The following is a 25,817-nucleotide window of genomic DNA, read 5'->3' as shown; positions in this document are numbered from 1 at the left end:
TCCCCCCCGCGGCCGGGCGCCTCTTCCCTCCCCCGCGCCCTCCCTGGGCCTCTCCCGCCCCCGCCCCCCCGCCCCCCCGCGCCGCCTCCGCCACGGGTGTGCGGAGCTGCCGAGCCGAGCCCGCTGCCCCTGCCCCGGGACGTCTCTCTAGAGGCCGCGCCCCGGGTCGCCAGCGGCGGGATGTGAGTGTGGAGGGGACGGGGCCAAGGGAGCCCTGACATCGGGGCCCGGGAACGTAGCCCGCGACGCTGCCGCCGCTTCATTCTCTTCTCCGGGAGGCACAGACGTTATTTTTTCTGATCGGCCTGCCCGGGCCCGTGAATAGGGACCCTCAGCCGCGAAGCAGGACCTCTTCACGGGAGGTACCCCGCGCGCCCCCGGCCGCGGCGCTGTCTGTTCGCCCGCGGGACTCCCGCTCGGGCTGCACCGGGGTCCCTGGGGAGGCTGCCGGGCCGCCAGCCCCGAGCCTGGCTCGGCCGCCACGGCCCTCCCGCCCCGCCCTCGCCTGGACCCCCGGCCTCGGGAACTCCCTAGTGGGTAGGTCCGCTGTGCTCTAGACCCGCCCCCGCCCCTGCCCGCGTCTCGGGGCTCACGTCCCTCTCCCACCCTCCCCGGTCTCTCCCCGGGTCCGGGTCTCTCAGAGTCTCGACCCTTCCAGACGCCGGCCCGGCCTCCACCCCTCCAGCTCCGCCCCTGACTCCACCCCGGGAGGCTCCAGGCCGCGAGACCCGGGGCTCGGCCGGGACCCCCACTCCGGAGCCCCGTGTCCCTCCCCACCCCTTCACATCTCCAAACACTCCAGGCGGGCTCTGGTCCACTGGGGACCCCCAACTTGGGGGAAGAGCGGGATGAGTCTGTGGGGGCGGGGTTACGAGCTCATGCCCGGGAGGGGACGCTGTAGCGCCGAGAGGAAGGCATCTCGGACCCCAAGCCTGCCACCTTTCAGTATCTGGCAGGGAAGCCGAGGTGCTGGGGAGGGCCTGGGACGCCTGGAGCGAATGGCTTTAGGGATGGCTTGGGGGAAGCTGCCCTGGGAAATACCTGAGTGGACTGGCAGCCCCTGCTTACCCACTCACCTGGTGTATATCCTGCGCAGGACGACTTCCTGCTGTCTGGGCTTCAGTTGCCTCATCTGTAAACCGAGGATTTGACCAGCTGATTCAAAGGGCACTTTTAACTTTACTGTTTTCGTGCTGCAGAGGGTGGGTGGCCAGACCCATGGGGTCTGTAAGCTTCCCAGACTCAGCCTGTGGAAATTGAGCTCCTCAGAGCCCCCAAACCGGCCCTCGCCCCCGCCCCAACATTTCAGGGATGGCCCCTCCCCCCATGTGAATGGATCTGCCAGCCTAAACCCTCAGACTACTGGAATCCAGCTGCAACCAGCCTTTCTGTCAGTCCACCCTTCTTCAGGCCCAAACCCACCCATCTCCCATACTGTGTGCACAGCTGTCTTCATATGAGTCTGTGGCCACATCCTCCTCTGTATCCCACTACCCTCAAATTTCTTGTCCTGGTGATTAAGGACTATGCTGTTTGAGGCCGTTTCCTCCAGAGGTGACTTTCCCCAACAAGCACTGTCCCCTAGACTCCTGGCCTTCTCATGCTCACTCCCCAGCCCTCGGCCTTTGTAGTTTACTGTGCTAGGATCATGGTATGCCTGGTGTAGAGAACATCCCTCCCTCCTTGTGACTCCATCTTCTCCATTACTGGAGGGCCGTGGGGGGAGGGGCTGTGATTTGGGAGCTGCCCCCTATGGTGTGTGGGTTACTTAGCAACAGGGACAGAGAGGCCCAGGTGCCCAGAGTGGGTGCCTAAGGAACATTTGTGCTTCTTCAGGGTTATATTTTGATAGTCTCACTGTTATGTCTCTGTTCCTAAAGCATTCTATTATGTTTTATGGTTCTATGGCTGACCACCCCTGCCCTGTGACAGGAAAAGAACATTCATGGAGGGATTGCAGGAACTAGGGGCTGATGTAGGGAGGCCTTAGATCTGACACCAGAAAGCTTGAGATTGGGAAACAAACAATATTTGTACTCGGGAGGACCGGGGTGGGCTGTGGGTAGGGCTGCAGAGAGGGGTCTGACGGGCGGTGGGCCCCTTAAGGGCGTTCCTCTAGCCATAACTCCTGTGCCTCACCCCAGAAGCCCTTGCTGGATATTCCACCAGTGTGGGTGAGGCTGATCCCCTAAGTCACCTCTAGGCCTCTGGTTAAAGTACCACCATGGGGATTGGGTGTCACACATTAACTGGTAGCACCCGCCTGCCTGACAGAGCCAGCCTGCCCTTTTTGATAGGCAAGCCCCAGGGCCCCAGGGTCAGTTTCTGGTCAGTTTCAGTGGTTTGAAAAGGTCTGGTTGGGGGGGGGGGTAGGGAGCTGCCTTTAGGGATTCCTGCCTCTGATGGGGAAGAGCCAAGATGGTTACTGGAGCTCAGAACTGGAGCAGAGACTGGACTCCAGCCCAGTGACCCTAAACTGGATTCTGCTGCTGCCATTGCTGCTGTGAGTAGGGCTCTGGCCAAGCTACACAGACCCTAGGGCCACGGTGGGCACCAGACTCAGGAAGGAAAGACAGAGGCTCAGCTCTTAGCTCTTCAGCCTGGCCTCACTCCCTCAGAAAACCCCTTGTCCCATTCTGGGAGCTCTGTGGGAAAACTGGCCTGCAGACCCTCAACACTTCACCCCCCAATCCTAGCTCCAAAGTCAGCTTGAATCCCTATCTCAACCCTGATCCCGGACTGAGCTTTATCCCCCACGCACGGAGTCTTTATCCCAGTCTGACCTCTGACCCCTAGCTGAACCCTGACCCCAGGCTGAGCCTCCACCAAGCCTCAGACCTCTCCCTGGTTCCAGGCCCCTCTGGAAGTTTTTCAAGGCAAGGGGCTGGTGGGGGTGGGGATGGCCAGGCCATAAGTGAACCGAGGTGCCACTTTTACAGCCATTTCGCCTGCTCATAAACACCCCCCACCCGGATGAGTCACTGGAGGCTCCCACGGCAGCTGCTCGGGCGGCCCCCTCCCCTTGCAGCAGGAAGCCTGGTTTTCTCACCTCTCAGGAAGGCGAAGGGAGGGAAGCTGGGGGCAGAGGGGCTGGGAGGCTCTGCCCCAGGCAGGGAGCACTCCTGGGGCGCCTGGAGGAGGGGGGGGCCTCCTGTCAGAGACCCCCTCCTGCAGTAACGCCAGATCCACAGACATCTCCACGCAGGCACGCCTTGTCTGCCCCACAGCACGACACAGGCACACACATGTACACACGCACACAAACACATGCGCTAACGCAATGGGGCACAACAGCCTTGCCGCTCCCAGCTGTGCTCGGGTCCCAGGGTTGCCTTGGACCCCACTCACCTGGAGCCCACAAGGTCTTCCGGGTAGGGCCTGGAAACACAGAGCAGACTCAGGTCGGCCATGGAGAGGCCATGGATAGGTCTGAGCTGCCTCTGCTTCAGACCTAAGCAAGGATGTTGCTGCTGGGGACAGGAAAAGGCTTAAGTGAGAGCTTTCGCTTGAAAAGAAAAATTAATTATTTTTTACCAAGCCCTGCACCAGCCCAGGACTTTGTCCCAGACGCCTGGTGGGGGAGCAGAGGGAGGTCCAAGTGTACCTGTGTTCCGTGCCCTGAACTGGGCCCTCCCCCACCTCCACGGGTGTGACACAGGCCAGCCCAGCCCTTCAGGTGTGGATGTGACACGGCGGTCCTCCCCTTGCCCTTCTGAGCCTCTCTCTGGCTAACTCTTCTTCCGTCTGTTCTGGTGTCCCTGTCTGCCTCTCCTGGCCTTTTCCATGTGTCAGAAATTTCAGGGCACCGTGAGGTATGAGCAGAGCCCCTCTGAGTGACTTTGTTAAAGTCTTTGGCACCTGAAGGAATCAGATGGAGGCTACGGGTAGTTTATACCTAGCTCACAGGCAGAAAAACAGACCTGAGAAGGCCTCGCCTCTCAGCACTGGGCGCTCAGTGCTCTTCAGGCAGGTGACACGTGGGGACACTCATTCCACCCAGCCCTTGTCCTAATCCTGCAGCCCCGTAGCCGCTCCGTCTCTGACTCCTTGCCCACTGGAATGTGGGTTCTTGGCATGAAACCAGCCAGTACCACTCAGGCTCAGGGTCTGCTTATGCTGTTACGGAGGCAGGGTTGTGGACAGGATGACCTTCCTGTGTGGTTCTGTGGAGTGAGCTGTGACGGAACCAGGGCTGGGTCACGACACCGAGAGCGAGGACGTGGACAGATGGGGTGGAAGAGGCCATGCAAGACCCTGGAGCCTCGCTCCTGCACCCGGAGACCCTGGCTGGAGGCTGCCCTTCTGCCTGAGCCCAGCCTGAGCTGGTTTGTGTCTGGAAGTCCCAGGCTGAGCCTGACGAGGTGTAATGATTCACGTGGCTGCTGCCTCTCAGCACATTCCAGCAGTAGCCCCCAGCGCCTGGCACGTGAGGTGGCTGGCCCCAGACCAACCCCAGCAGCTGGGGCACGTTCCTGGGGCCCCATCCTCAGGGGAGACCCTTCCCCAGGTCTTCCAGGCTCCTGGGGAGGACACCACAATTTACAGTTTCCAGAGCACTTTCTAGTTCACAGGCTGGAGAGGGAGGTAGAGAGCTTGTCCATACCTGGCCTCCGGGTGGGGGAAATGAGGCTGAGGGGGTAGACCAGGATGGCCAGGGGCCTGGAGTGAGACGATGACAAATTAGTGTTTATGGGGCTCCTGCCCCCCGGTGCTGGGCTGCTCCAAGGAGCGCAGCACCAAGGGGGATACCTGGGTGCACAATGGGGACCAGATTTCAGCTTTGCAGGTCAGTTTTCCTCTGGCCTCTGTCAAGCTTGTTGCTGCCTGACTCTCCACTCATGGAGCCTCTCCCTCCTCTGAGCCCCGCACGCCCCTCTGCTCTTCCTGCTGTTCCCACTCTCTCTGGCCAGGGGAGTGGGAGGCTGGGGCCTGTTCTGCCCTGACCTGTGGGTCCCCTTCCTGCCTTGGTTTCCTGATCTGTCATTCACAGGCCAGTTCAAGGCTTGAAGGGGCTCCACAAAGTGTGCAGGCACTCAGGGCTTGAAATCTATGAATCTGGAAACCTGAAGACCTCTCTCCCCTTGGGGGCCGCCTGTGCAGGCCTGGCTGTGCTCCTCCAGTGAGCCCCAGTCCAGGGCTCTGAGGGGCGAGTCTGGCCCTCAGCTCCGGGGACAGGAAGTTGTATTTTGGTCCTGGGTCCTCGGGAAGGAGGCAAGGGAGAATGGCAGCTCAGACCCAGTCATGTTTACTCGGGCCCGGCCCCCTCTGAGCTCAACAGGCCCATTCATCAGGAGCCCCATAAACCCTTTGGGGCTCCCTGAGGTTCAGAGCGCCTGGACGCCAGGACTGGCTACCGCCCCCGGACCTGCTGGGGGCCATGGGCAGCAGGTGGGGCGTGGGTGAGGCAGGCCTGGGGGTGGCCTTGGACAAGCCTCAGTTTCCTGACCTGTACGCTGGAGTAATGGTTCCTGCCCATGAGTGTTGCAGAGCAGTTGAGAAAATCGAGGGGGCTTTAGAGGCTGTGTCCCATCACGCCAGGCTTCTGAGAGCATGTCCTCAAAGCCCATGGCCTTCAAGGCAAACCTGAGACCCCACACCTGGCCTTGGGGTGGGCGTGGGTGCACATCCTACAGCGGTGGAGGGGGACCCTTGTTCTCTCCAGCACACAGGTCCTCATCTGTTCAACAGAGGGTCTCCATCAGAAGTGGAAGCGTGAGGATTGGTTGGGGCGTTAAGGAATGAGGCTCCAGGGTCCGTCCACCCCCAGGTGAGGACGGGGATAGCTCATGCCTCACACTGTCTTCAGGCTTCCAACTCCGCTTTAGTCGGATGGGGTCAAATATTGTCCCCTGGTCCCTTGAAATGGAAGGGAGGCAGCAGCAGTATTTGTTAGGTGGGAAGAACTGTGGCTTGGGGGTCTAAATTCCACCCAGCTGCTGTGTGACCTTGGAATAGTCCCTTCCTCATTCCAGGCTTACCAGCTCTCACCCCCTCCGCACCCCTGCCATCATTGGCTGGGGTTAAGCCCTTAGGGTTCCCATGCTGGGCATCTGGGTGGGGACCTGGTGATGGAAAGGGCAGGGTAGGAGCAAGCCCTCCCACCCCAGATGCCTTTCAACAGCGTCCTCACATGCCTGGGCAACCTGGCCAAACTTCTGGGACCCTGGTGGGGGAGGCGGGACTAGAATGGAGTCTCCTTTCCCAGACGCCTTCCGGGTGGGGTGTGACTTCCCACTCCAGTGGTTGTAAAATCCCCTGAAGCTTGGTGGGTCCCTAGAGAGGGGGGGTGTCTGTGCCTCGGAATACCCCCCTCCCAGGCGTGTTTGACACGTGTTTCCGCCTCTCCCAGCATGGGCTCCCGCTGCTGCTATTTATAACTTTTAAGAGCTCCTGCCGACTGCAAAGTTTTCTTAAACTCAAAATATCACCGAGGTCCTGGGCACGCGTTCCAGAGGCCGGCTGGGCCCTGCGGTTTGGAGGGACAGGGGGCCAGGAAGGAAGACACAGAAAGAAGGGGGTTAGCTCAGACACGGGGTCCTGGCTGGGGGTTATGGTGGGGAGATCTAGGGTCGGGGACCCCTAGGTCTTGATACTGGGCCCTGCTTGGACTGGAGGGGTGCTCTCTGTGGGTGGTCCTTGGTCAGGCTGGGCCATTTGAGGACGGCGGGGCCATCTCTCTGGGCCTCAGTTTCCTCTCCTGCCTCGGAGAACACTAGCCGGGTGAAGCAATGAGCTGGCAATGACACTGGGAACATCTTGGGCTGGGACCAGACTGTGTCTGTCCGGCCATCCAGCACCCGGCACAGAGCCTGGCCCAGAGGCGCCGTGGACGTTGGCTGAACTGGCCAGAAAGAGGAAGCACTTGGGGAAGTTTATAAAACCGTGTGTGGGAGAACGATGTCCAGAGAGGGGCAGTGGCGTGCCAGAGGTCATCAAGCTCATTCAGACCAAGTACCCAGGTCTTCCCAACACCCAGGACCCCGCTGGCTGTGGGAGAGGCTGAAGGGTCCTGACTGGGGACCAGTGGGTCCCCACCTCGGAGGAGATTCCAGAGATAACAGGAGAGTGACTGCACACATCAGAAACTTCCCCAGAGCTGGAAGGGCTCCAGCAGCTGCTTGGACCCAGGGAGGGCTGCTCAAAGTCACATACGGAGCCCCTGCCTGCTCTGGCCCACTGCTCTATCTCTGGGACACCTCTGCCTCTTCTGGGGTGAACGAAAAGCTCAAGCCTCACTTCCCAGGTGGAAAGCAGAGGTCCTGGACCCCCACTGCACCCCTTTCCTTCCCGCCTTCCTGAGCCGTATCGGGGATGCAGAGGCAGGGAGCAGGCATGCTGACCCCTGGGCCATCCAGCATGTCCTGTCCCCGCTCGAAACCCCAGGAACCATTCCTGGCCTAGTGAGCTGAGCTGGGCCCCACGTGGAGGGAAGCCCTGCCTCTGCCACTCAGTGCTCCGCACCGCTGTTCTGATTCAAGCATAACCACGCGGGGCTATTGAGGGGCCCAGGGGGATAAGGGAGTGATGACCTAGCAAAGAAAGAAGTTGGAGGAGAGAGAAAGGAATTGTTCTGTAAGCTCAGCCCTGATGGGGCCACTCCTCTGCTCAAATGCCTTCCTGTGGCCTCCTGGATCAGATCACTCAGTCCCCAACACTTGAGAGCTTACTGTGTGTTCGGCTGGGCCCCCAGATGTGGAGGCTTTGCTTTGCTTCCAGGAGCTACTTCCCTGTTAGCCCCCCTGGACTGGGGTTCCCGTTGCCTGAACCCTCAGTGAGCTCTCACCTTGGCCCCTGCTTCTTCCAGTCTGACTTGCCCTCCCTTCTCGGCTGGGAGGCTCTCCTATGCTCTTCTAATGTCCCTTTTTCTCCGAGGTCTTCCTGGATCTGCCCCTGCCCCCCCACTCCCCAGGAGAATGGGACCTCACTCTCCTGATTCTTGCCATATCCTAAGAGACAGTGAGCCCATGAGGGCAGGGACTGGGTCATCTCTGTCCTGCTGCGTCCTCCGTGGTAGAAAAAACCATCATCTTGTCCTGTATCTCTGCAGGACGGGGTTTAGTGGCTGGAGCTTTAGACTTTGAACACTGTGCTCCTTCTTGTCCCCTCTCATCTCTCATCTGCTACGGGGAAGGCCTTCCCTTCCTGATCCTCAGTTTCCCCACGGGGAGGAAGGGAATCCCAGGATCTCAGAGGGGTCCTCCTCTGGCCCCTGGACAAGTCCCTGTCATGCAGTGTTGGAAAGTTCTCCTCCAGGGAGCCGTATGAAACTGAACCCGTCCAATGGAGAGTTCTTAGCAAATCAGGGAGCAGCCCAAGCATCAAGCTGAAGGTGACTGGAGCCCAAAACCCAAAGGGGAGACTGAAACCTGGGAGGCTGGGGGACTGCAGGGAGGGGCCGCCCCAGTCCTCCAGTGCAGGCCAACCCGGCTGTCCCTGTGGCTGCTGTCCTCAGTGGGGTGATGGGGGTGGGGAGACTGGCATGCCCTCTCTCTGGACCCCAAGGTCAGGCAAGCGGGGGCCGGAGGTGGCGAGTGCTCTTGGCAGCCGCAATCAATGAGTCTCTTCGTGGTTGTTGACCCCAGACTGCTGCAGCCAGTAGAGGCCAGGCCGGGGAGAGAGCGTGCTGATGGGGGTGGGCTGTGGGAGCGGCCCGCTTATCCCCTCTGACCAGAACTCCTGAAGGCAGAACCCCTCTTCAGAGGGGCGGGGTTTGCCATCAGGCAAGGCTCTCTGAGGGCAGGGGGCGCAGGAAGCCCCCAGTGCCTCTCGCTTATCTGCAGCCTTGGACGAGCCCTATAGTTGTGCAGAATTCCAGCTGATTGTTCCCTCGATGACTCGGCTCTGAGCTCTAAGCTCCAGCAGAGAAGCCTCAGCCTTCTGCTAGGGACTGAGACCTGTGCGGGGGTGGGGGGGTGGGCAGAAGTTGGTGCAAGTGGGGAACGGAGGAGACTCGGGCCGAGCATGCCCCGATCTGACTATGCTGGGGACACTGCTTGCCTTTTGAGCTGACCCAAGACCCCGCCCCATCCTGCCAGTGTGTACCCAGAGGTCTCTGGAGGGAAGAGGCTCCAGGAGTCAGTGATGACACCAGGAGCAGATAACTAATCCCAGGACCAGCACCTCATCATCTGCTTTGGATGGGGCATGATGCTTTCGTGTCCCCTAACATCCCAACCATCTCCCCAAAATAGCTTTTCCATTAGCCCTGGCTCCAAACCTCATGAAGCCCCCTGGAGCAGAGGGGCTCAAGTCCCGCCTCTGCAGAGAGCTGGGTGCCTGGCATTCATTGCCCCTCTCCTTGTGCTCCGGCTGTGCACCTGGGCATCCCTGGGCTGGTTTGAGGGGGTCACTCCACGTTCCTGGGCATCTGTGAGTGTCTGAACCTGCTGTGTTCTCCCACCCTGGCCCTCAAGGCCAGCCTGATGAGGACTTGCCTGTCCCTCGGCCATTGCTCTTTCCCTTTGCCCTCACCCCTGCCTGCTCTGGGGTCCAGGTTCTGGGAAAGGAACGGGTCGGGAGACTTCCAGAGAGTCCTTTCCCACGAGAGCCGAGCTCTGACCCCCGTGCTTATCTGGCCTGGGTTTGCCAAGAATAACACAGATGCTAAGGCCTGAGAGCCCCAAACCTGGGGGCGCTGACCTCCCCAGGCCCAGCTGCTGTGCCCTGGCCTCTATTTTCCCTCTGTGAACAAGGGTGGGGGTGGGGGCCAGGGAGGAGGCAGTGAAAAGGTCCCAAACACCTGGACGCACACACACACACACACACACACACACACACACTCACACTCATGTGTGCTCACATGATCTCCCAGACCTCATCAGGCAGGCCTGCTGTGGTTCCCCGATTTCCCTGATCTCTCCTCCTTCTCGCTGCTCCTAATTCCCACCCAGAACTCTTTCTGTTCCAGTGAGCTCAGAGGTGTGATGTGCTAGGTGTGCGTGTATGCGGAGGCACACGAGTGTGTGTGCATATGCGTGCGACAGGCATGTACACATGTGTATAAACATTTGTGCAAACGCATCTATATTGTGTGAGGATTTATGTTTACAGGTGTGCGCATGGGAGCGTGGTTGCTCTTGGTGCAAGCCCCCGTGGACGGGACGTGTGTGCGTGTGCGCACATACACCCTTCCGTGTGATTCCTGTTGGCCCTGGCGTTGGTGGAAAAGGACCAGGTGGTGTGGGAAGTGTCTAGGGCCCAGTGAGTATTTCCAGACAGACAGGGACTCACAGCAAGAGCAGGTTAGCCTGACTATGGTATTTCTGAGTGTGTGTGTGTGTGTGTGTGTGTGTGAGTGAGTTATGTTTTAGACAGGGTAGGTGGGGCGGATATATAAATATCTGCAGAGGCAGGTACCAGAATTGACCCTAACTATTCCTGGCTGGGGGCTTGGGCCATTTTTATGCAGTTCCACACCCTGGGCCACAGAGGGTGTTTGTGTGGCCACTGGAGGCATAAGGACACAGCTGGTGCTGGGTGGAGTGTGTGGGTCTGGTGGGGCCACCACAACTAGGTGGCGTGTGCAAGGGGATGGGGAGGGAGGCCCTCCCGGTCACCATTGCCTCTTCTGCCATCACCACCGTCACCCCCTAGTCACCCTCCTGCCGTCACCTCCGCCACCGCCATCGCTGAACCCTGCGCTGCCTACATTCCCGCCACCACCCCCGCTGTCACGGCCGCCCGTGGCCGCGCTCTCTTCCCGCACCCTGGTCTGGGGCCCCTTTCCTGTCCACTCTGGGCTGCTCGCGGGTGAGGCCGAACCTGCCGTATCCCGGCTCCCAGCTGAGGGCCCGGTGCGCGCGCACCTCGTCTGGTGGCCCTGGGAAGCTGCTCCCACCCTGGGTTCTCTCTTTGTCTCTGGCTTGCCTCACAACCCTCCCTGCCCTGTCTCTGAATCCGTCCCCATCTCTGTCTCAGTCCCCGTGTCACGTCTCTGCTGCGGTCAGTGGGGGTCCCCACCTCCAGTTTCCCCCCATGCCTGCATGGGCACGGAGTCGGGGGGGGGCCTGTTCCCCCTCCCAGCCAGCAGGGACTGTTTGCCTGAGACAGTCGGTCCATCCAGTCAAACAACCGCCCAATTCAGACTCCTCGTCTGACTGACGGGTTTTTTTTTTCCCCCTGCTAAATTTACTCTCATTTTTGACTGAATTGGCCATTCAACAGAGGTTGTGTCCACATGCCCCCACCCTGCCCCGTGCCAGCAGATGAACAGGCTCACAGAGGGACGCCCCCAGACACACTCATACACGCGTGTGGTCACGGCCTCTCGCGACACGCGTGAGCACACGAGATGGCACACATCTGCACGCACGCGTCCACACCTCCTGCCACGGTGACAGTGTCTGTCCACCCTCAGACCTGTTCTGGGGAAGCCTTGGGGAAATGGGCCTGGGCAAAGCCCCCACCCCGCAGCCCGGGGCAGCCACGACCCCTGTCCTCCGAGGCCGGGTTCCTTCCACCCTCAGCCTGTCTAGGTGGGGCCTCTGGTCATCTGGGGCCGCCGCCGAGCCCCTGCAAGCCTCAGTACCAGTTCCCAGACCCCGATCCTAAAAGGGGACTCTTTTTTTTTCTTCCAAGGACAATAAATATTTGCTCTTTGGGAAACTGCTGGTGGGAGGGTACAGGGTTTGGCCCAGCGGCGGGAATGTCCAGGGCAGTTCAGGGAGGCCGCAGGCCATGCTGGCGAGGGACTGGGCGGCACCTGGCCCCGTTCCTTCGGACCCCTGCCTCGGGCCTTGCTTTCTCCATTCCTTGGCTCGGCTCAGGGGTACCCCTCTTCCCGTCCCTTCCATCTGGGACCCCTCTAGCCCCAAACTCACCCCCGGAGAGCCTTCCCACTCCCATTCACCCTTGTCAGCCCCTACCCCTTTCCCACACACTCAGGATGCCCGGCCCCAACTTGCAGTCTGACTCTTTGGACTAAATAAGGGGTTCGGTATTCTCGGACCCGTTTCCAATCTACCTCCTCGGACCAGTTGCGGAGGGCAAGACCGATGCCCCCCAGGCCAGGCCTCTGAGAGCAGAGCACGCCCCTCACACCGGGCCCCTAAAGTCAGGGCTCTGCCCTCCTTCTGTAACGGACCAAGCCTGGCCAACAGTCCCCCAGTCTGTCCTCCCACGAGGCGCTGGTCCCTGGAGGCTCCTGCCTGCCCACCCCTCCCTCATGCTCAATTGGGCTCCCAAATATAGCGGCCGTGGCCACAGCCGGCCAGGACACCACAGCCCCAAGCGTCAGTCCTGGGCAGGGATCAGAGGGGCAGGAGCTGATTATAGGTCCCTGGGCCAAACCCAGGGCTTGCCTGCCAGCCCGCTGGGTCCTGCCACCCCCACCCCAGAACCACAAGGTTGGAGCATCTGGTCCCCGTCAGCACAGTGGGCAGAGGGAGGGGCCTGAGGGTTGTGTTTGGCCTGCCGAGGACAGAGTTGTCTGTGTGTGGTGTGGGGGTGGTGAGGATGGACTGGGACTCTGGGGCAGTGACTGTCACCTCGCCCCACCATGGCCATTGTACAGATGGGGAAACTGAGGCCCAGAGAAGCCAGGACCAGCCTGGGTCACAAGAGCGTACAGAGTCTCCTGCTTCCCCCTTGGCCACTCCTTCCCGTCTTTCAAGGCCTGGGGCTATGCTCCGGGAAGCAGGCCACATCCTGTTGGTGGCATAGCAGCCCTGCTGGGAAGTCCTCTTTGGAGTCAGAGTTTCACCCAAGGCTCCAGGGCCGTGGAATGGTGCAGAAATTCCTGTCCTCCTGGTCCTCGTGTCTGCCTCGTGCCACCTCTGGCCAGAGTTGCTGGGCAGCTGCTGCCCCTCTGGGGGGGGCCTCAGTGCCCCCATCTGTGCAGCTGAGCAGGGACCGGGGGCCCTGCGTGGGGTCTGTGCTTATGGGCACCCAACACGTGGTGGTGGGTTCACGTCTATGTGGATACACACGGGTGCCCTGGTGGGTGAGCTGCTGCCTGTGGGCTTGCCCACGCCTGGACGGGGTCCCCAGGACCTGCTGCACAGCAACATTTGACCTACTTCTAAGGCTCTGGGTCTGGCCCAGGCCGCGTTCTCGACTCCTCCGGGAAGTGTGGGCCTGCGTCCCAGCCCAGAGGCCTCAGGCCAGGAGGGGCGGGCTGGGGCGGGCCAGGACGGCCTGTGGAGCCTGCGGCCAGGGGGACAAGAGCCCGACCCTCCTTCCCTGTCTCTGGCTCCTGAGCCCAAAGGACAGCCAGGCCTTGTCCATCCCTCCCTCCCGTCACCCTCCACCACCCTCTCCACGTGGCCACCATATTCTGAGCTCCCCGAATTGGCTCTGACAGGATGAGGGACATTCCTCATGCCCCTCTGAACATTACAGGAAGGTCTGCCAAGCACTCACCCCTGCTGTTTGCCAAGCGTTTACCCTCCCCCCTTCTCCGCCCTTGTCTACACAGAGATGTCGGCAGTGCCACTCTGGGGAGCCAGCAAGCCCCTGTCCTGGGTCCTGGGTCCTGGGTCCTGGGTCCTGGGTCCTGGGTCCTGGGTCTGGGTTGACAGTCCTGGGTCCTGGGTCTTGAGTCCTGGGTCTGGACTCTGGGTTGAGAGTCCTGCTCCTTGGCCTGGGGTCTTGGGTCTGGAGTCTGGATTGAGGGTCTGGGTTTGGCATGCCGGGTTTTAAAGTCTAGGTCTCCGGAGTGGGGTCAGGTGCTGGGCTCTGGGTTCCAGGTTCTAGTTTTGGGGTTCAGATCCTGAGATTTGAAACCGGAGTCGGGGCTTGGGGTTCCAGGTTCCAGTTCTGGATTCTGGGTTCTGGTTCGGGATCCTGGGTCCTGGGGGTTGGCTGGTTTCTATCCCTTTTACGCCCCCTGCTGGCTGGTCTTCATGGTCAAGTCACTGCCTATAGAACGGGGTCACAGTGTTTCTTCAGACTAGTGACAGGAATCCCAGCCAGTGGGTGGGAGTGGCAGACGGCGCAGGCCTGGGCTGAGGTGGCTGCAGCTGCTGACTGTACTCCTGTCCTGAGGTGCCCCTTGCAGCGACCCAGGCTCCTACCAGTCTTCCAGCCAATCCCCCCTCCTCAATCTCCCCTGACACCACCCCATGGGTGGAGTTTAGCAATAGGTCCCAGTCCCCGTGTGAGAAATGGGTAAAACTGAGATGTTTTGGGACATCTGCTCATCCGACATTTATTGAGTGCCTACTGTGTACCAGGCTCTGTCGTAGACTCTGGGAATATACAGATGTGAAAGAACAAAATTTCCTCCGTGCCAGCTGACCCTCATGGGATGGGGGGGAGGGTGGGAATCCACATAAGAGACAAAACAACAAAGAAACAGGCTCGTTTTAGGGTGCACCGCGATGGGGAGTCTGAGTGAGAGACAAGGCAGAAGGAGCAGGTCCAGGGTAGTCTGAGAAGGCTTCGCAGAGGAGGTGACATATCACTGAGATCAGGGGATGACAAGGAGCAAGCCATGGCCAGGGTCCCAGACGAGGGGAGGAAACAGCCTATGCAAAAGGTATGCTGGCTGGAAATAACCGAGAAGGAGGCCAGTGTGGCCAGAGGTCTTCTGCCTCTATCCATGGGCCCCTCAGAAGTTAGGGCCCATATCTTCCCCAGCATTCCCCTTGGCTGGAGAGAGAGGGGGGCAAGGTAGTTGCCCCCAGAAGGCTCTGGACTGTAGTACCTGTGAGTCTGCATCAGACCGGTCACCACTCAGACACCGGGGCTGGGGGCACCGGAGGGGTAAGAGCCAGGCTCTCCAGACCCCACAGGCCCTGCCAGGATCTTGCCTGCAGGCTGTCCTTCCTAAGGGACACAGAGCTCAGGCTGGGACCTGGGAGAGAGATTGGAGAGACAAACCTTAGAGTGGCCCTCCTTACTGCTCACCTGCCTGCCCACCATCCCACCCCCTGCTTTGCTTCTGGCCTCAACAGCCTGTCCTGCTGGCAATGGAGGAGGCTGATCCCTGCAGAGCCCCTGCTGGGGGCTGGGGATTAGCTTGAGGTTGAGAGAGGTCCCGCAGGGTGAGCCCTGGGGATGCTGTGGCTCCCAGGAACCAGAGCTCAGCAGTCAAAGACCTGGCCCCTGCCTCCGTCTAAGCCTTCGGGAGGCAGTGGAAGGTGGCTCTGTGCACAATGTCCCCACTGCAGGACCGCACCTGCCCTGTGCATGAAGGAAGGGGACAGAGGCCCCCCTCCCCCCCGACGTTCTCCCAAGCAGAGGACGTGGTGCAGTGTGGCTCCGGCTGGCTGCATCAGCCTGTCCCACCCCGTAGCACGGACCTGACAGCTGCCGGTCAGGAGCCCTATGTCACTCACCTACCCCTGTTCAAGCTGGTGTCAAGTGGTTTCTGAGAGATGGCAGTTATGTGTGGACGAAAGGAATGAGATCAGAAGTCTGGGTGACCCTGAGTGTGTCCTCTGCCTTGGGTCTTGGTTTCACCCATCATGAGTGAAAGGGGACTGGGTAGTGTCTCACTGGTTGTGCCTGTGGGTGGCTGGAGTCCCCGTGGGACATCCAGAGTCAGTTGTCTTGAGGGCCATCGGGCCTGGGCAGTGGGGCCGCCCAAGAGCCTCTCTCTCTGTGTGTCCTCCTCTGGCTGTCTTCTCTTGTGGTATTTCTGGCTTGTCTCTGTGGACCCTCCCCCCACCCCTTTTTTTCTCAATACTTTTGCCAAACATCTGGAAGGAAAGTGAAAAACTTGCCCCCCCCCCCCCCCAGCACCGGATGTTGTCAGATTTCCAGATGTGGGGTGTTCTGTCCTCCAGATGAGGGGAGGCATTTCCTGTGTTCCAGCTTGGGGGGGGGGGACCCGGCCCCGTCTGTCCCACTGCTCTACCCCTCTTGGTGAGGACAAGTGACAGGATCAGAGCGACCTGGGCTCAGCAGGTAGACGGTGGGGGGACCCCAGGGGGAGGCCCCTGTGAATCTCCTCCCCCCCCAGGCTCCAGCCCCAGCCCCTCTCCACACCCAGGAATCCCCCCTGGGGTCTGGATGGGTGAGGCATTGCCTCTGAAGTTTCTATCAAAGGCTCCGGGCACTTAAAAATAACAAGGAGCACCTCCTTCCCACCCCCGGCACAGAGGGAGGGAGCCCAATGTGCTCACAAGATGTCCCCACTCTCACAGTTCTGGGCCGGGAGGGGCCTCATGCCAGCTCAGCCTTCCCACCCCCCCGCTTTCCCAAGTGGTGGCCTGGCCAGGCTGCCCTCTGTCACTGCCCTCTGATGAGACCTGGGCATGGGGTGGGTGCCGGGGCCGGGGGGGGGGGGTTGCAAATCTCGCTTGGCTCCCTGAGGTCCCTCAGAGGCATGCATAAAGTGGTCCACAGGCAGAGGGCGGTGGGGGGAGAGGCGATGGGAAGTGAGGTGAAACAGGAGCTGGCGAGGGGCCAGCCGGGTGCCAAGGAAGGAGGCAGTGGGGGCCGCTGGGCTGCTGAACTGTGCTCGAGGGAGCAGCACATTCCGTTGCCACTTGGGGCCTTCCCGGAGGCCCGCCCCCCGCCCCGCCTGGGGCCGCAGCTGCCTGCGAGCCTTGAGCAGACACACACAGATACTTATAAACACCCAGACACAAACACACGGAAGTGACACTCACAGACACGCTCACAGAGATACACACAGACATGTGCGTACGTATAAACACCCCGACAGACCCGCAGAGCCAACACGGAGATGGGCACGGGCCGTTCCCCACGAGACACAGAGGCGCACACGAGGACCTCCCCCGCCAAACATGAAGACACCTGGACAACACACACAGATACACGCCTCCCACCGTAGACAGACATACACACACAAACAGCCACATGTGCGCGCGTACGTGCACACACACACACACACACACCCACACACACGGGAATTTGGTGCACAGATGGGAAATTTAACTCAAGAGGCGCCCTTAGGTGATCACAGCCCTTCTGCTCCCGACACAACACGCTCCGGTCCAGCCTTCGGGTCCTGTTCAGTGTATTGACTTGCCGAGGGGCATCAGGGTTGCTGTGCCTATGGGTGCGTGTGCATTTGAGGGTGAGTGGTGTGTGTTGAGCAGTGGCTTCGGTCCTCTCCTCCCCCTCCCTCTCCCCAACAGGTGATTGGGAGGAAGGGAGGGCCCTCCCTCTTCCCCACCCATTCCTGAGCCCGAACAATGCCCTCCCCAGGCCCCGAAATAGCCCCTGAGCTTAGCCAATGTCCTTTTATGGCCCTGTCCCTATTGTGCACTGTGGGGGTGGGGGGGACTGGGGTCAGGAGGTGTCCGGACAGGATAAAGGCCAGGCCTGGGAGCCTCACCTACCCTGCTCTCTGCTTGCCATCTCTCCACATCCGTCTCTGTGCTTACAGCTCCCATGGCCCCCAAAAAGCCAGACCCCAAGAAGGACGATGCCAAAGCAGCCAAGGCGGCTCCCGCGCCAGCGCCCGCACCTGCACCCGAGCCCGAGCGCCCCAAGGAAGTGGAGTTTGATGCCTCCAAAATCAAGGTGGGTGTGGGAGCTGGGTTTCAGCAGGAAGGACGGGGCAAGTCAGTGGATCCCAGAGTGGACCTACTCAGTGGCAGGCCAGACTCTAGAAAGTGAGCGCTGAGTGGACCCTGGAAGCCTCCACGCAGAGGTCAGACAGGCCCTGGGGGCTTTCAAGCATCCGGAGGGCTGCAGCAGGAGGGATGGTTGTCAGACATCAGGCAGGACTCCCCCAGTGCCGCCGAAGAGCAAGTCTTTTGGTGGCTCTGGAAACTGTCTCTTGCCCTTGTCCCTGGACCTCACATCCTTGGGGAATCCCGGAGCTGCCTGGACCCAACCCTGTGGCCAAGTAGGGATCTTCCTTGTCTAGCAGCGGGGTCTCACGTCCACGCCAAGTCCCCCAGGGTGGCCTGGGGGGAGAGGATGAGGAGGTGAGGCCCCTGCCCGGGCTGGGTCACACTCACCCCTACCAGAGTGGCCGAGCCCCAGACTTAGTCAAGCCTCAGCTTTTAGGTAGGGAAGCTGAGGCACAGGCTGAGTAGATCATGTAGGAAATTGGTCTTGGAGCCGTGACCAGTGGAACCAGAGATTCTTTCTCAGAGTCTAAACTTGGAGGGAGAGCCATGACTCCCACCTGTGGTATTTGCATAGTGGCACATCCCCCGTGTCCTGCCTGTCCCCTGTTCGTGGCTGGCCACCGGTCACTGCCACCCTGCCCTGTGGAGCTCCCCCAGCCCTACACAGCTCCTGCCTGTCCAGCCAGACCTGTGGCCCAACTGCACAGAACCGTCTCCCGTTTGTGAGCCCTTCCCGGGGCGCCTACCTTGTCCCTCAAGACCCGGGTTCAAATCCCAACATTGTTCCCTCCTGTTCACTGCTCTGGGGCTCGGTTTCCCCAGATGTGAAATGGGGTAATAAACCTTCCTTGCAGGCTACCAGGAACTGTTCACAGAAAGCGCTCTTTGGAGTTGGCTCCCTGAGCCCCAGCCACCCCCTGTGTCCAAACTCGTGTCCCACAGGCCCCCTGCTGAGGTCCGACCACTCCAGGCCCAAGGTGGTGTTGTCCAGTCTCCCCGGATCTGCGGTGGGCACAGACTCCCCTCCGAGAGGAGGGTGTAGGGAGCCCCTCAGGCTGGCCAGTGAACGGCAGGAGGCTTTGCCAGGAGGCCAGGCAGCCTAATGTCAGCAGGCTTCCTGGTGCTGAGAGAGCTCGCAGGGGGCGGGGAGCAACAACTTGTTCTTCCCAGCACTGGGTGGGGACAAGCACGACAAGGTGGCAGGGTTCCTCTGCGCTGATGTGTGCCGTGGAGGTGGAGGTCGGTGGGGCTCCCAGGGAGCAGCAGTGGAAGAGGTGCCAGTCACGCCCCCTCCCCCAAGCTCCTTTCCCTCCTGCGACCTTGACCTTGGGGCGAGTGACTGCCGTGATAAAAATAGACCTGGTATCGGGTGAGGAGGGGGAAACCAGGTCCCAGGAGGCCTCCTGACCTCAGGTGGCTCTGATGTGGCCTCAGCAAACACTCACCCACACCCCCCTGGCCCCATGCTCTGCTTCGGTGGGGGTGGCCTCCGGCTTATGGAAGGGGTGGGTAAGACCCCATTGTAGAGCGGGGCCATGTGAGTGACAGTGCCTAGCCTTGAGGGCCCTGTGCGGGACAGGTGCATGTAAACACTTGCAGATGCACACACGTGTGTGAATACACACACGTGCATCTCTCTCACACACACGCGTGCATTCCTGTGGATATGCTCTCATGCTGACAGAAACGATCTGGCCTGTACCTTCCCCCTTCCCCCTCCTGTCACCCTCCACAAGGAGATGAGGCCTCCCGTCTCTCTCCTGTGGATGGTCCTGCCCGTTGGGCCCCCAGGCCTGCCGGGGGTGGGGGCAAAGCCAGTCTGATCAAATCTTGTGGCTTCGGACACCTCTGTCCAGGACCAGGGGTGACAGGTAAGGCCTAGGCTGAGCTGGGGACTCAGGGCACCAGGCCAGCCTTCTCACCTCTTCCCCAGATGCGGCCCCCCGCCCCCTCCCCCCACCGCCATCAGGGTCTGAGCACATGCAGACTGAAGGCCCTCGTTCTAACAGGTCAGGAGGGGGAAGGAGGCAGGAAGGTGCCAGGGTCGATGCAGGAGGTTGTGGGTGCTGGAACGGGGACAAGTCGGGTAGCCAAGAGGCTGAGGCCTGGGTTGTGCCCCTGGAAGTGCCTGGGAGGAGGCCTGGTCCCATCCTCTGAGCCAGGCACTCAGAATCTTTGGGGTCTCCTTTCAGATCGAGTTTACACCGGAGCAGATTGAAGGTGAGTGAGGGTCTTGAGCCCGAGGGCGGCAGGGTGGGGCCCAGGGTCCCCAGCCTGAGAGTCCTGCCAGCGCGGCCTGAGTGGGGTAGGCTGACCCTGGGCGTGTCCCCGGTTCACGCCCTCTCCTGGCAGAGTTCAAGGAAGCCTTCATGCTGTTCGACCGCACACCCAAGTGTGAGATGAAGATCACATACGGGCAGTGCGGGGATGTCCTGCGGGCGCTGGGCCAGAACCCTACGCAGGCCGAGGTGCTCCGCGTCCTGGGGAGACCGAAGCAAGAAGGTTGGTATGCGTGAGTGCCAGGCCCCGGGGGAGGCCGCTAGGGGGGGCGCCATCTGTGGTGGGACAACGTGGGACCCTCCCTGCTCTGCGCTCTCCTGACATCTTCCCATTGTCTGGATGAGGACACTGAGCTGGTCTCAGGCGATGCCGACGGGGCAACAAGCAGTGAGTTTGCTGGGCCATCTGGCCCCACGCTGATTCGCCAGATAGGAAACTGACAGTGCAAATGAGCTGCAGCGGCTGGTGTGAGGGCGGCCGGGGGTGGGGGGGCACCCAGCCTTGGCCACCCTCTGCTCAGTGGCCCTTCCTTGTCTCCTCCACGTCTCTCTGAGGCTCCGGGCCCCAGATTCCCTCACCGTTTTTGCCAGAGAGGTTTGCCTACTTTGCCACCAGGAAGAGTGAGACTTAAGCCCTCTCCCCAGGTTCAAAAGTCCCAGGGAAGGTCTCTGATTGGCCCCTGGCCAATCTGCTGGCCAATCACAGGTTGTGGGGAGGGTGGGGTCTATTAGAAAATGACACTATCTAGGAGGGTTTCCCCAAAGGAGAGCAGAGGCGCTAGACAGAGCACTGCAGCCAACCATCCTTGTGGACAGCAAAGGATTATGTAAACAGTGCATTTCTCCGTTGACTGTGAAGTGCCTCGTGATGGTGAAGTGCTTTGTGAATGGCTAACGGGTGTAGAGAGTGCTTTAGGACTGTGTGAGGGCCACAGCCCTTCACCATAAGGGACAGCGGAAGGGTGTGCCCATCCCGCCCCTCAGAGCGTGGGACCAAGGACCATCTCTCCACAGAGCTTAACACCAAGATGATGGACTTTGACACCTTCCTGCCCATGCTCCAGCACATTGCCAAGAACAAGGACACAGGCACCTATGAGGACTTTGTGGAGGGGCTGCGGGTCTTCGACAAAGAGGGCAATGGCACTGTCATGGGTGCCGAGCTCCGCCACGTGCTGGCCACTCTAGGTGAGGGCCGCGTCCTCCTCACCCCTACTCCTCCCTCGCGGGGCATCCTGGGAGAAACCACTCGTCACCAGGCGAGCCTGTGTCTCATGTCTGAAATGGAGAGAGTGACAGTCAAGAGGCCTCTATGGCAGGTGACAGCAATGTGGGGAATTTAGAGACTTAGGTAGGGAGGAAGAGAATGTGTTGGTGCAGCTCACAGAACCCCAGGGGACTGAGGACAGCTCTGGGGACAGGGTAGGGCAGTATGGCATATCTAGCAGGATCAACTCAGTCCCGGTGTTCGTTGTCTTGAGGTCACATTCCAGGGACACGGCAACTAAGTGGCCCAGTAGGTTAGGCGCCTGCCTCTTGGACATCCAGACCCCCATCATCTGGCTGGCAGGGGCACCCCCTTCTCAAAGAAGCTTTTTTGTACAGCAAATGTTTATTGAGCACCTACTATGTCTGCTCAAAGCAGCTTTTCCCCGTACCAAACGTTGACTGAACTCCTACTGCGTGTTTAGCCCTGTGCTGGTCTCTGGGTTGTGTGTGTGGCTGGGGGTAGGAGGTCGCCCCCCACCACAGTGAGGGAACCCACACAGCACACAAAACCCAGAGGCAGGAGCGTGGCAGACTTGTCTGGAGAACAGAGATGTTGTCTCTTGGTCTCCTCCACCATCACCCCTCAAGGCCCTCAGCTTCACCCCACGGGCCCTTCCTCGAGCCTCAAGAGGCCGCCCTGGAGAACTGCTTCTGGGGACATGGTGGGGCTGGCCTCCTCGTGATGGGAGGACCCCCAGCAGCCCGTCGAAAAAAGAGGACAGTGCGTGCTGGTGACTTGAACGCCAAGCTGGCTTTTTAAGGACAGAGCCCAGGCTTGGAGGGGGCACCAGGCCTGCACCCCAGGTTCCACCGTTTTTGACTTGTCACTGATTCCCCTGGACTCAGAAATGGGGGTGATGGCCGAGGCCTTGTGAGCCGGGATGGCCGTGCCAAAGTGAGGTGTGGGAGCACTAGGGAGGCAGACCCACCACCCAGAGGGGCTCAGGGGGTCCCCGCACCCTTCGCACCTTCCGGGGGTGCTGACTCAGCCTCCCGCCCCGCCAGGTGAGAGGCTGACGGAAGATGAGGTGGAGAAATTGATGGCGGGGCAGGAAGACTCCAATGGCTGCATCAACTACGAAGGTGCTGCTCAGCAGGCCAGGAGCCGGTGGGGGGTCGGGGGTGGGGACTGGGACCCTAGGCTCCCGCCCTTGGCTACCCAGTGCTTGAGCCCTGCCACTCACTCTCTCTCCCCTTCCTTCCAGCATTCGTGAAGCACATCATGGCCAGCTGAGCCTCCCATCGCAGGTGAGACCCCCCACTTCTTTCCAAACCAGCTGCGGCCTCTGCTGAGAGCAGAGATGGCCTCACGCGCTGTCATCCGGATCCCTTATCGCCACCTCCCCATCCCCACCAACTCCAGTTCTCAGTTGGCATCCTGCTGCCTCGCTCCGCCCTGTCCTCTGTAACCAGTGACCGCCTTTGCTCTCAGGGAGCCCAGGGAGGCCATGCTGGGGACCGCTCATCCCCCACTCTCAGCGCTGACACCAGTGGCCTGGAGTTGTGGGGAGCAAGGGAGGGCATCGAGGCTCCTACACCAGCTCCCTCCGCACCGCCCTGCAGATCTCCGTGTGCCTGTCATCTCCCTCTATGAGCTGTGCCTCTCTGTCTTCACCCCAGGGGCTTCATGAATAAACGGCTTCTGTCCTTCCTTTCTTCCTCATTCATTCCTTTCTTCCTTCCCTCTCTCCCTCCTTCCTTCTTTCCCCGCTGTGGCCCTTTGGTTGACTTCTGTAATATGTGTGAGCCCCACATGGTTAGCCCTGGACAAAATGAGGGCAGTCATGCTGAGATCCTGCCTCCTTCCTCCCCTTCAAACTATCCTGTCCGGTGTGCCCAAATCCTCTGCGCCTGCGTCCAGGGACACCGGTAGGAGTGGGGCTGAGCTGGAAGAGGCCCGGGTGCCCCCCACCCCTTGCTCTTGCTCTCTCCTCCTCCCCCTCTCCCCTCTGGAGGTGGGAGCTGTGCTGTAGCCCCCAACACAGGGATGCCACTGGGGTGTCTGCACTGTCTCCTCCCACCACCTGTAATCGGGGAGTCACGGGGCATGGGCCCAGGGCCGCCCATGTCGCAGGTGGGGAAACTGAGGCCCAGAGCAGTCACACTGAGTCACATTGGGAATGGATGGCAGGGCAGGAGCTGACTTTGTTTCCAGGCTATCAGAATGGAAGGGGCCTTAGACCCCTGCCTGACTCAGATGGGGAAACTGAGGCACTCTGCCTGTGTTGTGGCTGTAGGCCAGAGGAAGAGGCCTTACTGGGGCAGTATCCGGGCTCCCTGGTGGGTTCCCCAGCCCTGGGCTTCTCAGCAGCAGATAAGTGTACAGTCCCTGAAATGACAGGGGGAGGTACATACACGGCCTACAAACCCCGTCCCGTTGCCCACACCCTGCTTGGGGCCAGGGCTCCTCCCCTCCCCTTGGAGTTCAGTGGGGAGTGTGAGGGGAGACTTCCTGGAGGAGGTGATCCACATGGTTTTGATCGGGAGGAAAAGCAATGCCCTGCAGAGAGGCTGGGGGCCCTAGAGACCGGGGGTGTGGGGGAGATCAGGGGCTCAGAGTGAGGAGTGGGCCACACAGGGTAGGAAACAGCCCGCAGGCCAGGAGGACCCAGGAGGTCAGGGCAGCTCCATCAGGGTGCATTTGCATGGCCTCCTGTGCATGTGAGTGCGTCAGCACGTGAGGTGAGCCTGTGGCTGTGTGAGTCGCTGCGTGAGGGTGTGGTGTGGTGGGGGTCCTGTCTGCAAGTGCGCTGGGGTTGTCAGTGTAAGCGCGTGTGGGGAGTGCGCCCGCAGCGCGTGTGAGACAGTATGTATGAGGGGGTGAGTGTGCAGGAGCCTCACTCATCTTCCTTCCATTTTCTCAGAGTTTATTGAGCACCGACTGTTTGCCAGGCTCTCGCCTAGGCCCCGGGAACACCGTTGTGGAGAAAGTGTCAAAGCCTCTGCCCCGTGGAGCTCGCAAAGCCACCGATCATAAAGTGTGTCAACACGTGATAAAGGCTGAGGAGGGACCCAAAGTGGGGAAGAGGCTTTGCGGTGTGTGCGTGTGTGTGTGTGTGTGTGCACGTGTGTGCACATGTGTAAGAGCTAGGAGGGGGTTGACATGTTAAATAATGAGGCCGGTGATGATCGGAGAAGGTAATAGTCGGACAACGACTTAAAAAAAGAGGAGATAATACCCAGAATATATAAAGGATCTCTACGACTCAACAGCAAAATAATTAATAACCTGCCTCAGCGATGGGCAAGACTTGGGGCGCCTGGGTGGCTCAGTCGGTTGAGCGTCTGACTCTTGATTTCGGCTCAGGTCGTGATCCCAGGGTCTTGGGATGGGGCCCCAAAGGTTCTCTCTCTCCCTCTGCCCTTCTTTCCTGCACGGGCACTCTTTCTCTCTAAAATTATTATTATTTTTTTTAATTTTTTTTCAACGTTTATTTATTTTTGGGACAGAGAGAGACAGAGCATGAACGGGGGAGAGGGAGGGGCAGAGAGAGAGGGAGACACAGAATCGGAAACAGGCTCCAGGCCCTGAGCCATCAGCCCAGAGCCCGACGCGGGGCTCGAACTCACGGACCGCAAGATCGTGACCTGGCTGAAGTCGGACGCTTAACCGACTGCGCCACCCAGGCGCCCCTCTCTCTAAAATTAAAAAACAAAACAAAACAGGGCAAGACTTGAATAGACATTCCTCCAAAGAAGGTCTGCAAATGACCAATTAGCATGCGAACGGATGTTCAACATCCCTAATTGGGGAAATGCAAATCCAGACCACTATGGGATACCACTTCACGCCCATTAGGATGACGATTACCCACGAAACAACAAGCGTTGGCGAGAATGTGGAGAGACTGGGACCCGTGGGTGCTGTCGGTGGGAATGTAAAATGGAAAATGCCACGGAGGGTCATCGCAAAATGAAAAACACGTTGCCATATGATTCCAGCAATTCCATTTCTTTTTTTTTTTTTTTTAATTTTTTTTTCAACGTTTATTTATTTTTTTTGGGACAGAGAGAGACAGAGCATGAATGGGGGAGGGGCAGAGAGAGAGGGAGACACAGAATCAGAAACAGGCTCCAGGCTCCGAGCCATCAGCCCAGAGCCTGATGCGGGGCTCGAACTCCCGGACCGCGAGATCGTGACCTGGCTGAAGTCGGACGCTTAACCGACTGCGCCACCCAGGCGCCCCCAGCAATTCCATTTCTAAGTACCTGCCCGAAAGAATTGAGAGCAGGGACAGAGAGATACTCGCACGTCCATGTTCATAGAGCCATTATTCACCATAGCCCCAAGGTGGAAACAGCCAAGCGCCCACGGACGGATGAATGTGTATACACACAATGGACTGTTATTCGGCCCCGAAAAAGGAAGGACATTCTGGCACTTGTTACAACATGGATGAAATTTGAGGATGTTCTGCTGAGTGAAATAGGCCAGGTATGGACAAATGCTGTGTGATTCCACTTGAATGAGGTACCTCGAGTCCTCAAATTCATAGAGACAGAAAGTAGACCGCGGTTGCAGGGGGAGAGGAGAATGAGAGTTGTTAAAGAAGAGAAAAAAAAAAAAAACAACAAGAAAGGAGAGATGGAATGTCTCAGCTGAGACAGGGGCCTGAATGCAAGTGGTCTCCCTGGGAGGTGACCCCAGGGAGCATGGGAGAGCAGCTGGAAGGAAAGGAAGTCTCTGTGGGGCGCATGGGAGCAGAGAGTGCTGCGGACAGTGGGGGCTCAGCCCCACTGGGGGCCTCCAGAAGATGGCTTGCTGTCCTACTGAGGG

At 59.8% G+C, this 25,817-nt stretch overlaps 1 protein-coding gene across 6 annotated transcripts; it reads left to right on the top strand.

Moving 5' to 3' along the window:
• Positions 1-107: 107 nt before the first annotated feature.
• On the top strand, positions 108-24,212 carry MYL3 (myosin light chain 3). 6 transcript variants are annotated; one of them, XM_047849234.1, is made up of 8 exons: positions 15,792-15,849; positions 17,300-17,436; positions 19,685-19,712; positions 19,845-19,994; positions 20,786-20,959; positions 22,046-22,123; positions 22,246-22,288; positions 23,905-24,212. In XM_047849234.1, exons 2-7 carry the CDS (start codon positions 17,305-17,307, stop codon positions 22,272-22,274), a joined length of 591 nt encoding a protein of 196 aa, XP_047705190.1. In that variant the 5' UTR covers positions 15,792-15,849; positions 17,300-17,304; the 3' UTR covers positions 22,275-22,288; positions 23,905-24,212. The 6 variants fall into 6 exon arrangements, with proteins under 6 accessions (XP_047705192.1, XP_047705191.1, XP_047705190.1 ...); XM_047849233.1 differs by lacking the exon at positions 23,905-24,212 and adding an exon at positions 22,473-22,692; XM_047849236.1 differs by lacking the exons at positions 15,792-15,849; positions 23,905-24,212 and adding an exon at positions 108-182 and having other exon boundaries at positions 22,246-22,642.
• Positions 24,213-25,817: the final 1,605 nt, after the last annotated feature.

Source organism: Prionailurus viverrinus, chromosome A2, assembly GCF_022837055.1.
Source record: "Prionailurus viverrinus isolate Anna chromosome A2, UM_Priviv_1.0, whole genome shotgun sequence".
NCBI classification, from domain to species: Eukaryota; Metazoa; Chordata; class Mammalia; order Carnivora; family Felidae; genus Prionailurus; species Prionailurus viverrinus.
The sequence above is the reverse complement of the archived record's forward strand: the minus strand, read 5'-3'. Positions and strand labels throughout refer to the sequence as shown.